General features: G+C 41.6%; 1 protein-coding gene across 1 annotated transcript in view; it reads right to left on the bottom strand.

Annotated features, from left to right (window-relative positions):
• Positions 1-15,279, bottom strand: part of LOC103271993 (ubiquitin-conjugating enzyme E2 D2-like) — a gene marked incomplete at its 3' end in the record, with an annotated part of 25,348 nt that overhangs the window by 4,577 nt on the left and 5,492 nt on the right. Inside the window, exons 3-6 of the mRNA XM_021717919.1 lie at positions 12,430-12,493; positions 2,371-2,402; positions 2,214-2,291; positions 2,023-2,128 (exon numbers count right to left, since the gene is read on the bottom strand). Of these exons, the coding sequence (XP_021573594.1) occupies positions 2,023-2,128; positions 2,214-2,291; positions 2,371-2,402; positions 12,430-12,493 (280 nt within the window). The remainder of the gene's footprint in view (positions 1-2,022; positions 2,129-2,213; positions 2,292-2,370; positions 2,403-12,429; positions 12,494-15,279) is intronic.

Here is a 15,279-nt window from a genome sequence, read left to right as displayed (position 1 = left end):
GCAACTTGGCGAGACCTTGTCTCTACAATAAATCAAAAATTAGCCAGGTGTGGTAGCATGCGCCTGTAGTTCCAGCTGCTTAGAAGGCTGAGGTGGAAGGATCGCTGGAGCCCAGCAGGTCAACACTGGGGTGGCTATCAGAATGCACTGCACTCCAGTCTGAACGACAGAGTGAGACTCTGACTCCAAAAATAAAAACTAAACCCAGGATAGTTGATACAGTAAAATTCCATAAAATAACACTACAATTATTATTATTATTTTTTTTTTTTTTTTGAGTTAGAGTCTCACTCTGTCACGTAGGCTGGAGTGCAGTGGCATGCTCACTGTAGCCTTAGCCTGCTAGGCTCAGGCGATGTTTCTGCCTCAGCCTTCCAAACAGCTGGAACCACAGGCACACACCACCACACCTGCCTAATTTTCTTGATTTATTGTAGAAACGAGGTCTCACTAAGTTGCCCAGGCTGGTCGCGAACCCCTAGACTCAGGCAATCCTCTTGCCTCCGCCTCCCAGAGTGCTGGGATTACAGGCGTGAGCCACTGCGCCCAGCTTGATTTTTCTTTTAAACAACTGCTTTCATTTTTTACAGAAGCACATCTAGTGAGAGCTCTTTTTTTTTCCCCGAGTTGAAGTCTCACTCTGTCACCCAGACTGGAGTGCAGTGGCATGCTCCCAGCCACCGCAGCCTTGACCTGCTGGGCTCTGGCGATCCTTCCTCCTCAGCCTCCCAAGTAGCTGGAACTACGGACGCGCACTACCACGCCCGGCTAATTTTTTTGATTTATTGTAGAGATGAGGTCTTGCCAAGTTGCCCAGGTGGGTCTCTGGGCAACACATAAGACAATGTTTTTTAACTATATCACTCAGTGGCCGGAAGCGTGTCACTGCCCTCTAACCTGGGTGAGAGTGAGACTCCAAAAAAAAAAAATTATATTAAACTGCTCACCTTCAAGGATAAACATGTTCCTAATAGAAATTGAAAAACACAAGCTAATAAAATCTTTAACAGTCTGAACAGGAATTTACCTATATTTTCTTCTCCAAGAACCTAAAGTCTATGTTTACAGCACTAGGGCTGTTTCCTATTCTGGAACAGTATCAGTCCTTCCCACTCATGAATCTCAAGGTTGGAAGAGACATTAACTGTACTGTATTTTATGCTCTTAAAAAAATCCGTATCGCCGGGCTCGGTGGCTCAGCCTGTAATCCCGTGCCTTTGGGAGGCTGAGGTGAGTGAATTGCCTGAGCCCGTGGGTTCGAGACCCGCCTGGGCAGCGAGACCTCATCTCTACAATAAATCAAAAAATCAGCCGGGCATGGTAGCGCATGCCTGTAATTCTAGCTACTTGGAAGGCTGAGGCGGAAGGATCGCCAGAGCCCAGCAGCCGAGGCTGCGGTGGCCGGGAGAGGCCACTGCACTCCAGTCTGGGCGACCGAGTGAGACTCCAACTCAAAAAAAAAAAAAAAAAATCCGTATCAAGTGCCCATCTTCTAACCCATGCTTGAGCACAACCGATAGACAAGTCATCACATCAATGAATAAACTCTGCTTGAAAATCCAACTCTTAGCCGAGCTTGGTGGCTCACCCTGTAATCCTGCACTTGGGAGGCCGAGGTGAGTGGATTGCCTGAGCCTGCAGGTTCGAGACCCACCTGGGCAACTTGGCGAAACCTCATCTCTACAATAAATCAAAAAAAATTAGCCGGGCGTGGTAGCACACGCCTGTAGTTCCAGCTACTTGGAATGTGGAGGCAGAAGGATCGCCAGAGCTCAGCAGGTCGAGGCTGCGGTGGCCGGGAGCGGCCACTGCACTCCAGTCTGGGCAACAGAGTGAGACTCCGACTCAAAAAAACAAAAAAACGACAACAAAGAAAATCCAACTCTGCAGTTCTCCAGGTCTATTTCAGAATAAGAATTGCTACTTCTTAGAAAGAAACATGAATAATCTTCAAAATTAGATTACCTTAAAAAGACAAAAACACATTTGCTTTCTCTTGATACTATATACCCATTCTGTTACCTTTTGAAATAGTTAGTGCTGGAGACCACTGTGACCGTAGAATATCAAGACAAATGCTGCCATTACTGTTAATATTTGGATGATAAATTCTTGTTGTAAATGCAACCTATAGAAAAAAAGGAAATTTCCTGTAAATTAGCTTATTGGTGTCATAGAAAGCACATTTAAAATTACTGACACATCCCAATTACCTTAGGTGGCTTGAAAGGGTAATCTGTTGGGAAATGAATTGTCAAGAAAAATACTCCACCCTGATAGGGACTGTCATTCTGTTGATGACAAGAAAAGTAGGATTAAAATGAGTAAATTATATAAACTATTTATTCTGAAATTAATCTGAATACTTACTGGTCCCATTATTGTAGCTTGCCAATGGAACACTGAAAAAGAATAAGAAAAAAATCACCATGTAGCAATATTCACATTGTATTTATACCAGAGTAACATTGCCCATCTATTCCAGGTTAATTTATAAGTAATCTGATAACGAGTATGGGCAGGATAGCAAACCTAAATCAAGTGTGATCTGAAGAGAGAGAAAAAAATGACTAAAATGGCCTAGAACATTGATAAGGTGCTCAATGAAAAAGTACTTGGAGTAAAAGCATCTGAGCAACATATCGAAATCTCATCTCTATAAAACATAAAATAAATTAGACAGCTGGGCCTATAATCCCAGCACTTTGGGAGGTGGAAGCGAGAAGACTGCCTGAGCCCAGGGTTTTGAGACCAGCCTGGGCAACTTGGTAAAACTTCACCTCTACAACAGATCAAAAAATTAACTGAGTATGGTGGTGTGTGCCTGTAGTTCCAGCTACTCTGAAGGTTGAGGTGGAAGAATCTCCTGAACTCAGCGGGTTGAGGCAGTGGTGGCCATAAGCGTGGCACTGCATTCTAGCCTGGGTGAATGAGATTCCCACTCAAAAAAAAACAACCAAACTCCATACATGCTATTTAAAGAAACAAAAAAGCCTGCTCAGTGGCACACTCGTGTAATTCCAGCTACTCAGAAGGCTGAGGTGGGAGAATGGCTTAAGCCTAGGAGCTCAAGTTCAGCCTGGGCAACATATCAAGACCTTGTTTCTAAAACAAAATTTTTTAATAAAAAAAAAAAAGAGAGATGGCCAAGCTCAGTGGCTCAGCAGGTTGAGGCAGCGGTGGCCAGGAGCGTGGCACTGCATTCTAGCCTGGGCGACGAAGACTCCAACTCAAAAAAACAACAAAAAAAGTAATAAATAAGAAAGCACTCAAGTCTTTTCAGCTGCTGCTGCCAAGCAATCCTCATTCTCTAAAGCCAGCACTGCCTCAAGCTCTCGGACAAGGTGGGCAATAAGGAAGTCTCTAAACTGATGACTCCCACAAAGCAAATGGCTGGCAAATCAGCCAGTGGTAAAGCAGCCAGGAAGCAAAAGGCTATAAAAGATGCTCACAAGAGTGTGCCCTCTACTGGAGGGGTGAAGAAACCTCATTGGTAGAGCCTGATACTGTGGCACTCCCTGAAAAGAGACCTTATCAGAAGTCTACTGTACTTCTGATTCACAAACTTTATTTTCAGCATCTAATATAAGCAATTGCTCAGGACTTCAAACAAATCTGTGCTTTCAGAGCACAGCTATTGGTGCCTTGCAGGAGGCAAGTGAGGCTTGATCTACTTGGCCTTTTGTCTTCTATTCAGCCAAATGTGTAAGAATTACACCGAAAGACATCCAGCTAGCATGTGGCATATGTGGAGAATTTGCTCAAGAATCCACTAAGATGAGTAATAGTTCATTCTCCCCCTCCCCCAAAAAAAAGAAAGAAAAGGAAAAATTCTCTTCTTCCTCTTATTAGTAGTTCCCTGGATTAGGTATATTTTTTCCCATGGGGTCAAAAGGTACCTAAGTATATGCTTGCAAGTGGAAAAATGGGGAACAGAAATCAAGTATTTGCACTTTTTCCATTTTCATATGTGTGAATTTTTAAATATAAAACCAAAGACATAAAGCATTAATTCAAGTCAAAAAGTTTCAGTGAACACACTTTGGCAGTTTAGCTTTATAACAATTATAAATAGACCTATTAAGTTTTTCTGGACAATGCCAGCATTTGGATTATTTATTTATTTATTTTTGAGTCAGGGTCTTGCTCTGTCCCTCAGGCTAGAGTGCAGTGGCACAATCAAGACTCACTACAACTTCGACCTACTGAACTCAAGAATCCTCCCACCTCAACCAAAGGCATATGCCATTATACCCCGCTAATTTTATTTTTTGTAGAGATGAGGATCTCACTATGTTGCTCAGGCTGGCCTTGAACTCCTGGGCTCAAGTGATCTTCCTGCCTCACTCTCCCAAAGTGCTGGGATTAAAGGTGTGAGGCACCCTGTTTGGTTTGGAATTTAAAAAAAGAAAGTAAATTTCTTACAGATGGCAATTAAATAGTGTTTGAAGCCACAGATTTCACTACACTTTTCTGAGTTGGTCTACATGTAAGTATATAGTTTTACTGTTTGTCTTCTGTGCTATTAAGTTTGCTATTAAAACACATTAAACTATTTTTTAAAGAAAGTACTTATATAAAGTGTAGAAATATTGAGACAATTTTTTAAATGAAATTTTCCATTAACCTTTTAAGTACTAATTCTTTTTCAAGATCAATCCTTTTTTTACTAAAATACTGTCATTAGGAAAATTTAAATCAGAACAGGTTTTGTTTAAAGGCAAAATGTTTCTTTTTGTGATTCCCTATTCCGCCAACTAATAGCAAAAAAGCATATTTTATGGACTATGATTAAAATCTACCAACAATTGGACAACACAGAATCCCCAACAGGCTTGAAGCAGAAATGTCAACAAGCTGGCTAAAGTATCTACAATTAGGGAAAGAATAACCTTCCTGACAGATGATGGAGAAAGAAAAATATTTTCAAATAATATTCTAATCTTTTATACCTGCACTCCAAAAACCTGAAGACACTCTTTTTTTTTTGAGTTGAGTCTCACTCTGTCATCCAGACTGGAGTGCAGTGCAGTGGCCACTCCTGGCCACCACAGCCTCGACCTGCTGGGCTCCGGCAATCCTTCCACCTCAGCCTTCCGAGTAGCCGGAATTATAGACATGCACTACCACGCCCGGCTGATTTTTTGATTTATTGTAGAGATGAGGTCTTGCCAAGTTGCCCAGGCGGGTCCCGAACCCGCGGGCTCAGGCAATCCACTCACCTCAGCGTCCCAAAGGCGCGGGATTACAGGCTGAGCGACCGAACCCGGTGACTGGCACTCTTATTTTAGAATCTCATATTATTGAAAATTATTATAATCAACATCAATAGATTATGTCTTTTGTCATCTATATCTGCTTTTAGTAGATCTCTTTAACATTCCAGGAAAACTAAACATACATGATTCACTGGCATTCAGGTCTAAAAGCCTATTCACATTCAAATTATAATACTTCATTAATTTGTATTCACTGTTATAGAAAGTCAAACACCATCATCAGAAAAATAAGCAAAAACACATACATAGGGCTAAATATTTAAAACAGGAGAGGGAAAAGGAAGAATTAAATTGCTAAAATACCAACTGAGACTAATGATAGTTATGACCCTTGTAAAATGATCTACACTCTATAGTAACAATAAAGGCAGAGAAAGACAAACTAAAAGCCACTAAGATTAATTTAATTAATGAAAATATTTGAAGACCTACCAGTGTATTCTGACACACTGATTAAGTGTAAAAATACCTATCGGAGCCGGGCTCGGTGGCTCAGCCTGTAATCCCGCACCTTTGGGAGGCTGAGGTGAGTGGATTGCCTGAGACCTTAGGTTCGAGACCCGCCTGGGCAGCAAGACCTCATCTCTACAATAAATAAGAAAATCAGCCGGGCGTGGTAGCGCATGCCTGTAATTCCAGCTACTTGGAAGGCTGAAGCGGAAGGATCGCAGCAGCCCAGCAGGTCGAGGCTGCGGTGGCCGGGAGCGGCCACTGCAGTCCAGTCTGGGCGACAGAGTGAGACTCCAACTCAAAAAAAAAAAAAAAACCTATTGGAATCACTGATTTAGGTCACTCTCTGAAATCCTTCCAAGACTCCTAGCTTTCCTTGGTGGAAGTATAAATAAGGACAGAAGGCAGTGAAAGAATGTCTAACCTGTCTCAGATTACAAAAGTTGTGTAAATAGTTCTAGAATGACCAGAGGTTCAAGTAGAAAGATCTCCAGAAATAGTTACTGAATGAAATACTGGCCCATAAACATAAAATACTGCTACATTTTATATAAATATCCACTTAAAAAACCTTTCATTTAATGATCAATCTTAAGAGATGTTTAAAATGAAATTGTATAGTACCAAAATAAAGTTTTGATAGTAAAAAACAAAAACAAGCTCCCACTACCACCTTGTTTTGATACTGTCAAATCAAATTACACAAACTGAAAGCTATAATCTGATTTACAAGAGCTTAAATGTGAAGTTCACAGCTCAGTGATGACTCTTTAGTATTCTAGATAAAGGTTTGAGGCTAAGAGAGATAGTGAGAATATTTGTGACTCTGAGACTGAACCTCCGGAGACCTACATTCGAACATACAGATCTCAAGAGAGTCACATTCACCAAATGTTCAAAACAAGACAATGAAATAGATCATATGACCAATAAATCTTCTACTTACTTCTCCTTTTAGGAAGTACATTTCTTCCTCTTATCAGATCTTTGTAGCAAAGAGGAAAAAAATTTACTGGTACATTAAAATCTGGATGTTTTAAAATAAAGCACAAGTCTCCACTTTTTACACTAAATATCAAAATTAAAATCTAGGTGTTTTAAAATAAAACACAAGTCTCCACTTTATTTTTACACTAAGTATCAATAACATGTGGCACTCAGGAATTTGAATACTAGGATAGTCAAAAGGGGCTCAAAGGTTTCAAAAGGCCAACAGTTTCTCTCTTCCTCCTCCTAAGGCTATAGAATTCTGACTACTTATAACAAAAGTAAGATAATGAAAGTGCATTTAGTAGCTGGGAGCAGTGGTTCACCCTGTAATCCCAGCACTTTGGGAGAACAAGGTGAGAGGAGCACTTGAGGCCAGGAGTTTGAGATCAGCCTGGACAACATGGCAAGATTCCTGTTTCTACGAAAAATTAAAAAGTTAACTGAGCATGGTGGCATGTGCCTGTAGTCCCAGCTATTCTGTAGGCAGAGGTTTCAAAGATTGCGTAAGCACAAGAAGAGTTCAAGGTTGCAGTGAGCCACGATCACACCACTGCACTCTAGCCTGGGCAACAGAGTGAGACCCTGTCTCAAAAAACCAAAGTACTTTTTTTTTTTTTTTTTTTTTTTTGAGTCAAGAGTCTCACTCTGTCACCCAGCCTGGAGTGCAGTGGCACACTCACAGCCACCGCAGCCTCGACCTGCTGGGCACAGGTAATCCTTCCGCCTCAGTCTTCCAAGTAGCTGGAACAACAGGCATGTGCCACCACGCCCAGTTAATTTTTTAATTGATTGTAGAGACGAGGTCTCCCAATTGTCAGGCTGGTCTCGAACCTCTGAGCTCAGGGAATCCTTTCACCTCTGCCTGGAAATTACAGGCGTGAGCCACTGAGCCTGGCACAAAAAAAAATTTTTTTTTCTGGCACAAAATTTTTAAATATAATGTTTATCAGCAAACACTGCCTAGATGACGAAGTTTAAAGAAGTTATACTATCCTTAAAGAAGAGGATTATCCTTATTCTCTTTAGAAGATAGGTACTATTGACAACTCAGTATCTGGCTCAAGATATTCAGTTGAATAGTAATACTAAGAATTAGGATTTATTTTAACAGCTTTAGTGGATATACTTCACACCATACAATTCCCTCAAAGTGTGCAATTCAATGGTTTTTAGTACACTGATAGAGTTCTGCAACCATCACCATCATCAATTTTAGAACATTTTCACGAACCCAAAAAGAAAGCCCATACCAATTAGCAGTTACTCCTCATTCCACCCAAACCTCTAGCCCCATAAGACCATGAACCTGTTCTGTGTCTAGGGGTTTTTTCTCCTAGACGTTTCATATAAATGGGTTCATACAATAGATGATCTTTTGTCAGGCTTCTCTCACTTGACATAATGTTTTCAAGATTTAACCATGTTGTAGTACTATCAGTTCTTCATTCCTTTTTACTGACTAACAATATTCCATATGGATTTTTATTTTATTTATTTTATTTTGGTCAGAGTCTCACTCTGTCACCTAGGCTAGAGTGCAGTGGCATGATCAGTCACTACAGCCTTGATCTGCTGGGCTCAGGTCATCCTTCTGTCTCAGCCTTCCAAGTAGCTGGAACCATAGGTATATGCCACCATACCTGGCTAATTTTTAATTTATTGTAGAGATGAGGTCTCACCATGTTTCTCAGGCTGGTCTCAAACCCCTGGGCTCAGGCAATCCTCTCATCTCAGCTACCCAGAGTGCTGGGATTACAGGCATGAGCCACCATGCCTGGCTGGCTATATTTTATTTATTAGCTCATCAGTTGGTGAACATTTGGGTTTTCTCCACCTTTTTTGGCTATTAAGAATAATGCTTCTGGCCGGGCTCGATGACTCACCCTTTAATCCCAACACTTTGGGAGGCCGAGGCGAGTAGATTGCCTGAGCCCATGGGTTTGAGGCCAGTTCGGGCAACTTGGCGAGACCTTGTCTCTACAATAAATCAAAAAATTAGCCAGGTATGGTAGCGTGCACCTGTAGTTCCGGCTACTTGGAAGACTGAGGCGTAAAGCTTGCTGGGCAAGGCTGCAGTGGCCAGGAGTGTGCCATCGCACTCCAGTCTCGGCAACAGAGTGAGACCCCAACTCAAAAAATAAAAAGAATGCATTTATGAACATTCATTCACAAAGTTTTTGTGCCAATGTATGCTTTTACTTATCTTAACTATATACCTAGGAGCCAAATTACTGGATCATATGATAACTCTCTTCAACCTTCTAAGGAACTGTTTTCCAAACTGTACCATTTTATGTTTCCATCAGCAATACATGAGAGTTCTAATTTCTCCATATCCCTACCAACATTTGCTATATTTGCCTTTTTGATTCTAGCCATTCTAGTAGGTATGTAGTGGTATCTCACTGTAGCTTTTAATTTATATTTCTCTGATGACATATAATGTTGAGTATCTTTCCATGTGTGTATATGGCCATTATCTTCTCTTGAGAAATGTCTATTAAGATCCTTTACTCATTTTGAAATTGGATTATTTATCTTTATATTTTGTTATAAGAGTTTTAAATACATATATATATGTTGAGGCTGGGCACAGTGGCTCATGCCTGTAATCTCAGTACTTTGGAATGCTGAGATGAGAGGATCATCTGAACCCAGAAGTTCTATACCAACCTGGGCAACGTAGCAAGACCCCATCTCTACAAAAAATTAGCTGGGTATGGTAGCACTTGCCTGTGTTACTAGCTATTTGAAAGCCTAGACCGGAGGATGGCTTGAGCCCAGGAGGTCAAGGATGCAGTGAGCCATGATCGTGCCATCACATTCCAGCCTGGGCAACAGAGTGAGACTCTGTCTCCAAAAAAAAAAAGAAAGAACACACACATACACACGATATGTCCCTTATCAGATATATGACTTGCAAAATTTTTTCCCATTCCATACGTTTTATCACTTTCTGGATGGTATAATTTGCAGCATGGTCAAGTGTTTAATTTTTATAAAGTCTAACTTATCTATTTTATTCTACTCCGTGTGCTTTGAGGTAGTTTTACTTAACTCTCCAGAGTAACAATTTGTCAATCTCACAAAGAAATATAATAGTACTAACTATGGTAGAAGCAAAGCAAAGATAAATTACTTTAGCATGCTCCAAGAAAACTTCAAAAATGAAATAGAATTCCCCAGACTCCATCACTTTTTTTTTTTTTTTTTGAGTTGCAGTCTCGCTCTGTCGCCCAGACTGGAGTGCAGTGGCCGCTCCTGGCCACCGCAGCCTCAATCTGCTGGGCTCCAGCGATCCTTCCGCCTCAGCTTTCCAAGTAGCTGGAACTACAGGCGTGCGCTACCATGCCCAGCTAAATTTTTTATTTCTTATAGAGATAAAGTCTCGCCAAGTTGCCCAGGCAGGTCACGAACCTGCGGGCTCAGGCAATTCACTCACCTCAGCCTCCCAAAGGCGCGGGATTACAGGCTGAGCCACTGAGCCAGGCTCATCCTCTTTTCTTTCTTTTTTTTTTTTTTGAGTTCGGAGTCTCGCTCTGTCGCCCCAGACTGGAGTGCAGTGGCCATTCCCAGCCACTGCAGCCTCGACCTGCTGGGCTCTAGCGATCCTTCCGCCTCAGCCTTCCAAGTAGCTGGAACTACAGGCATGTGCTACCACACCCAGCTGGTTTTTTGATTTATTGTAAAGATGACGTCTCGCCTGTCCAGGCGGGTCTCGAACCGCAGGCTCAGGCAATCACTCACCTCAGCCTCCCAAGGCGCGGGACGACAGGCTGAGCCACCGAGCCCGGCTGACTCCATCACTTTTCATTAAAGACTTTTAGCCACTCTCAACTTGGAAGAATGTACTGCAAACAAAACCAATTTTCCAACTGAACAGAAAGAGTGCATTAATGCAGATGGACCATATGATAAGGCAGAACGACAAAACTAGAATCAGAAACCCTAAGGAGTCCACTTCAGAAATGTCCATGAGCCTCTCATGGAACTCTTTCCTAAAATAGTTTAAAATTTCTACTCCCTGAAGGGAGTTGTAGTATAATTTTGGGCCAGGTACAGTGACTCACATCTATAATCACAGCACTTTGGGTGGTGGAGATGAGAGGACTGCTTGAGGTCAGGAGTTCTAGACCAGTCTAGGCAACACAGGAACCGTGTCTCTACAATCAATCAAAAAGTTAGCTGGGCGTGGTGGCACACACCTGTGGTTCCAGCTACTTGGAAGGTTGAGGGAGAAGGATTGCTTGAGCCCAGCAGTCAACGCTGCAGTGGCCATGAGTGTGCCATTGCACTCCAGCCTAGGTGACAGAGTGAAACTCTAACTCAAATAAAGTTAAAAATTAAAAAACAAACAAAAACACACATTAACCTAAACTTATACCCATTTTGGTCTTCATATAGGCACTTTCTTACACATGCTTCCCAGTATGCTCATTATAAAAAATTTGCTAAATGTTATAATTTTTTATGAAATGGTTTTGTCATAAAGCACAATCTCATACAAGTATCATCTTCAAAAAAAGTGAACTGACACCACAGGGGAAAGGCTATGCTGAGATGAAGTAGAAGAAAGAAATTTATCTAATTTATACAATAAGATAATCTCATAAATTACTTTAGACAGAATTAGGCAGATAAATTGGACATTAAAAATAAATTATATCTAGGCTCGGTGGCTCAGCCTGTAATCCCAGCACGTTGGGAGGCTGAAACGAGTTGATTGAGCCTGCGGGTTTCAAGACCAGTCCAAGCAACTTGGCGAGACCTTGTCTTTACAACAAATAAAAAAAATTAGCCAGATGTGGTAGTACATGCCTGTAGTTCCAGCTACTTGAAAGACTGAGACAGAAGGATTGCCGGAGCCTAGCAAGTTGACGCTGGGGTGGCCATGAGTGTGCCACTGCAAAACTCCAGCCTGGGAGACACAGTGACACTCCAACTCAAAAAAATTAAATTAAATTAAATTTAAATTAAAATAAAATAAATTATACCTTTCTTCACAAGTATGAGCTACTAGAACGACAGTCAGAAACAAATACACCATCATCCTTAGTGTTACCTTATTCAAAGCACAATAGCTAGTTAAAAGTAAAAGCTCAAGCCGGGCTCGGTGGCTCAGCCTGTAATCCCGCGCCTTTGGGAGGCTGAGGTGAGTGGATTGCCTGAGCCTGCGGGTTCGAGACCCGCCTGGGCAGCGAGACCTCATCTCTACAATAAATCAAAAAATCAGCCGGGTGTGGTAGTGCGTGCCTGTAATTCCGGCTACTCGGAAGGCTGAGGCAGAAGGATCGCCGGAGACCAGTAGGTCGAGGCTGCGGTGGCCGGGAGCGGCCACTGCACTCTAGTCTGGGCGACCGAGTGAGACTCTAACTCAAAAAAATAAATAAATAAAAATAAAAAAAAATAAAAGTAAAAGCTCAGATATTATATTCCAGGAAAACACCCAGAAGTGATAAAGGGCAGGCAGGAAGGGACCTGAACAACTTCACAGACAATGCCTGGCATTGTTACATAACAAGTAACACAGCAGGGGATGGGAAACACACAGACCTGCTTCTTTCCTGGTTAATTAAGGGTAAACACGACCCTATGGCATAATCGTCGCTTCACACAAAATAACTTTAGGAGATAGATATCCATCTGTCCCAGAGATCCCCAGAGGTGGACTGAATTGCTATTACTCTGTTATTACTTTTTAAATACTTACTATCATCTCCAACAGGACCTGCTGAACACTGTGCTGGGGGGTCCCGTGCCAGGTCATTCAATTCCTTAAGAAAGAGAAAACAAAAGGAATTTATTCAACATAAGTGTAACTTTTATCCACTAATCAAATGTACCAATAACCTCGGTCCTACTGATGCTCTTTCAGCATTCCTTCAAAGTCAGAGATGAGTAGACTGGTGAATTTTTTTTTTTTTTGAATTGGAGTCTCACTCTATCACCCAGACTGGAGTGCAGTGGCTGCTCCCGGCCACCGCAGCCTCGAGCCGCTGGGCTCCGGCGATCCTTCTGCCTCAGCCTTCCAAGTAGCTGAAACTACAGGCGAGCACTACCACACCCGGCTGATTTTTGATTTACTGTATAGATGAGGTCTCGCCAAGTTGCCCAGCAGGTCTCAAACCCACGGGTTCAGGCAATCCACTCACCTCAGCCTCCCAAGGCGTGGGATTACAGGCTGAGCCACCGAGCCCGGCTAGACTGGTGAATTTTTAAGTTAAAGTATTTTGAACTGTTCAATGCAGATGTATATTTTTACTTTTTTGAGTTAAGAGTCACACCTCAGCCTTACAAGTAGCCAGAACTGCAGGTGCACACTACCATGCTCAGCTAATTTTTGATTTATTGTAGAGATGAGGTCTCACTAAGTTGCCTGGGCTGGTCAGATACATATTTTTAAAAGTGAGTCATTTTTGCTTTTTTCAATGTTTAGTAGCTAAATATAATAAAGAAGGTAAACAGGTATTATGTACTAAAAAGTCATAAAAACCGTTTTAAAGTAAATATTCCATTTATTATTATATTTTAAAGATTCAAGGCCAATTTTTGAACTTTAATACTATTAGGGGCCAGACATGGTGGTTCAGGCCTGTAATCCCAGCACTTTGGGAGGTCGAGGCAAAAGGACCTCCTGAGACCAGGGGTTTGAGATCAGCATGGACAACTTGGTAAGATCTCATCTCTACAATAAATAAATAAAAATTAGCCAGGTGTGGTGGCTCATGCCTGCAGTTCCAGGTACTTGGAAGGTTGAGGCAGAAGGATTGCTTGAGACCAGCAGGTTGAGGTTGTGGTGGCTGTGAGCGTGCCACTGCACTCCAGTCTGGGCAAGAGTGAGACTCTAAATCAAAAAGAAAAAAAAACCATTAAGTTATACGTGGGACTAGCTCTTGAGATCATAAATGCTCCAAAATGTTACTTGACTCACCAGGTGTGTTGGCTCATGCCTCTAATCCCAGCACTTTAGGAGGCGGATGCGAGAGGATTGCCCGAGTCCAGGAGTTCAAGACCAACCTGGGCAACTTGGCAAGACTTTGTCTCTTAAAAAATAAATAAAAATAAATAAAAATAAATTTAAGCCGGGCTCGGTGGCTCAGCCTGTAATCCCGTGCTTTGGGAGGCTGAGGTTAGTGGATTGCCTGTGCCCGTGGGTTCAAGACCCGCCTGGGCAACTTGGCGAGACCTCATCTCTACAATAAATCAAAAATTAGCCAGGCATGATAGCGTGCGCCTGTAGTTCCAGCTCCTTGGAAGGCTGAGGCGGAAGGATTGCCGGAGCCCAGCAGGTCGAGGCTGCGGTGACCGGGAGCAGCCACTGCACTCCAGTCTGGGTGACAGAGTGAGACTCCAACTCAAAAAAAAATAATAATAAATAAATAAATTTTTAAAATTACTGGACTCTTTGAAAGGATATTGACATCTTCAACTCAAATCTACTACCAGGGTTCCAAAGGTAGTAGAAAAAACTTTCAAAGAATATTATTTTAAAAGCCTGACTGAAGTAATAAAACCCACCTTTATAAAGCTTTTCAGTCAGAAACTGGTCTACCTGAAGTAATAATGTTCTAAAACCAGACAACAGTTTCTTAGTTATTTTAACATAAGAGCCCAGAAACCTGAAACTTGTTAATGGGTGGGGATGCCTTAAAAAAAAAAAACAACAAAAAAAACCACAAGGCAGGAAATCATACTATATTCCATTTCCCTTCAGCTTGTTTTTTTTTTTTAGATGAAAAACAAGCTCTGGGGAAGGAAAAGTTTTAGATTACATTTTAAAACTACAACTGTAAAAACAGCAAAGTGCGCACCCTCTCTCTCTCTCTCTATATATATATATATTTTTTTTTCCTTTTCCTCCTGTACTGGTGCATCTTCCAAAGTCTAATTTTTTTATACAATAAAAACTACTTAGACTTCTATTAATAAATATAGGTGTGACTTTAGTATTCTGAATATATTTTTTTAAATGTGTCTGTGTGTGTGTATATATATTTATTTTGGAGATGGTCTTGTTCTGTTGCCCAGGATGGAGGGGAGTGATGTGATTGCAACTCACGGTAATCTCAAAGTACTGGGTTCAAGCAATCTTCTTATCTCAGTCTCTTCTATAGCTGGGACTACAGGCATGGGCCACCACACCCCTAGCTAGTTTGTTAATGTTTTTTAGAGATGGGGGTCTCACTATGTTGTCTAGGCTGGTGGTCCAAATATTACTTATTTTTTAAATTTGTAGCACATATTTTTTCTGTAAGTTTCTTTCTCAGAATTAAGTTACTTAAGCAGTCATTTCAGTACACCAATTATGTTGTTTTATACTGTCTGTAAACTTGGAGTACAATGCACAAAGTACATAAATAATATTTGGGGAAAAAAGAGAAAGACCTAAAATTGTGGTAAAGATTTAACATTGCCAGGCTCGGTGGCTCAGCCTGTAATCCTGCGCTTTGGGAGGCTAAGGTGAGTGGATTGTCTGAGCCCGCAGGTTCGAGACCCGCCTGGGCAACTTGGCGAGACTTCATCTCTACAATAAATCAAAGAAATCAGCCGGGTGTGGTAG

The sequence above is a fragment of the Carlito syrichta genome, unplaced genomic scaffold, assembly GCF_000164805.1.
Source record: "Carlito syrichta isolate Samal-C Ts95f unplaced genomic scaffold, Tarsius_syrichta-2.0.1 Scaffold110946, whole genome shotgun sequence".
In the NCBI taxonomy this organism is placed as follows: Eukaryota; Metazoa; Chordata; class Mammalia; order Primates; family Tarsiidae; genus Carlito; species Carlito syrichta.
This window is presented reverse-complemented; position numbering and strand designations above follow the sequence as displayed.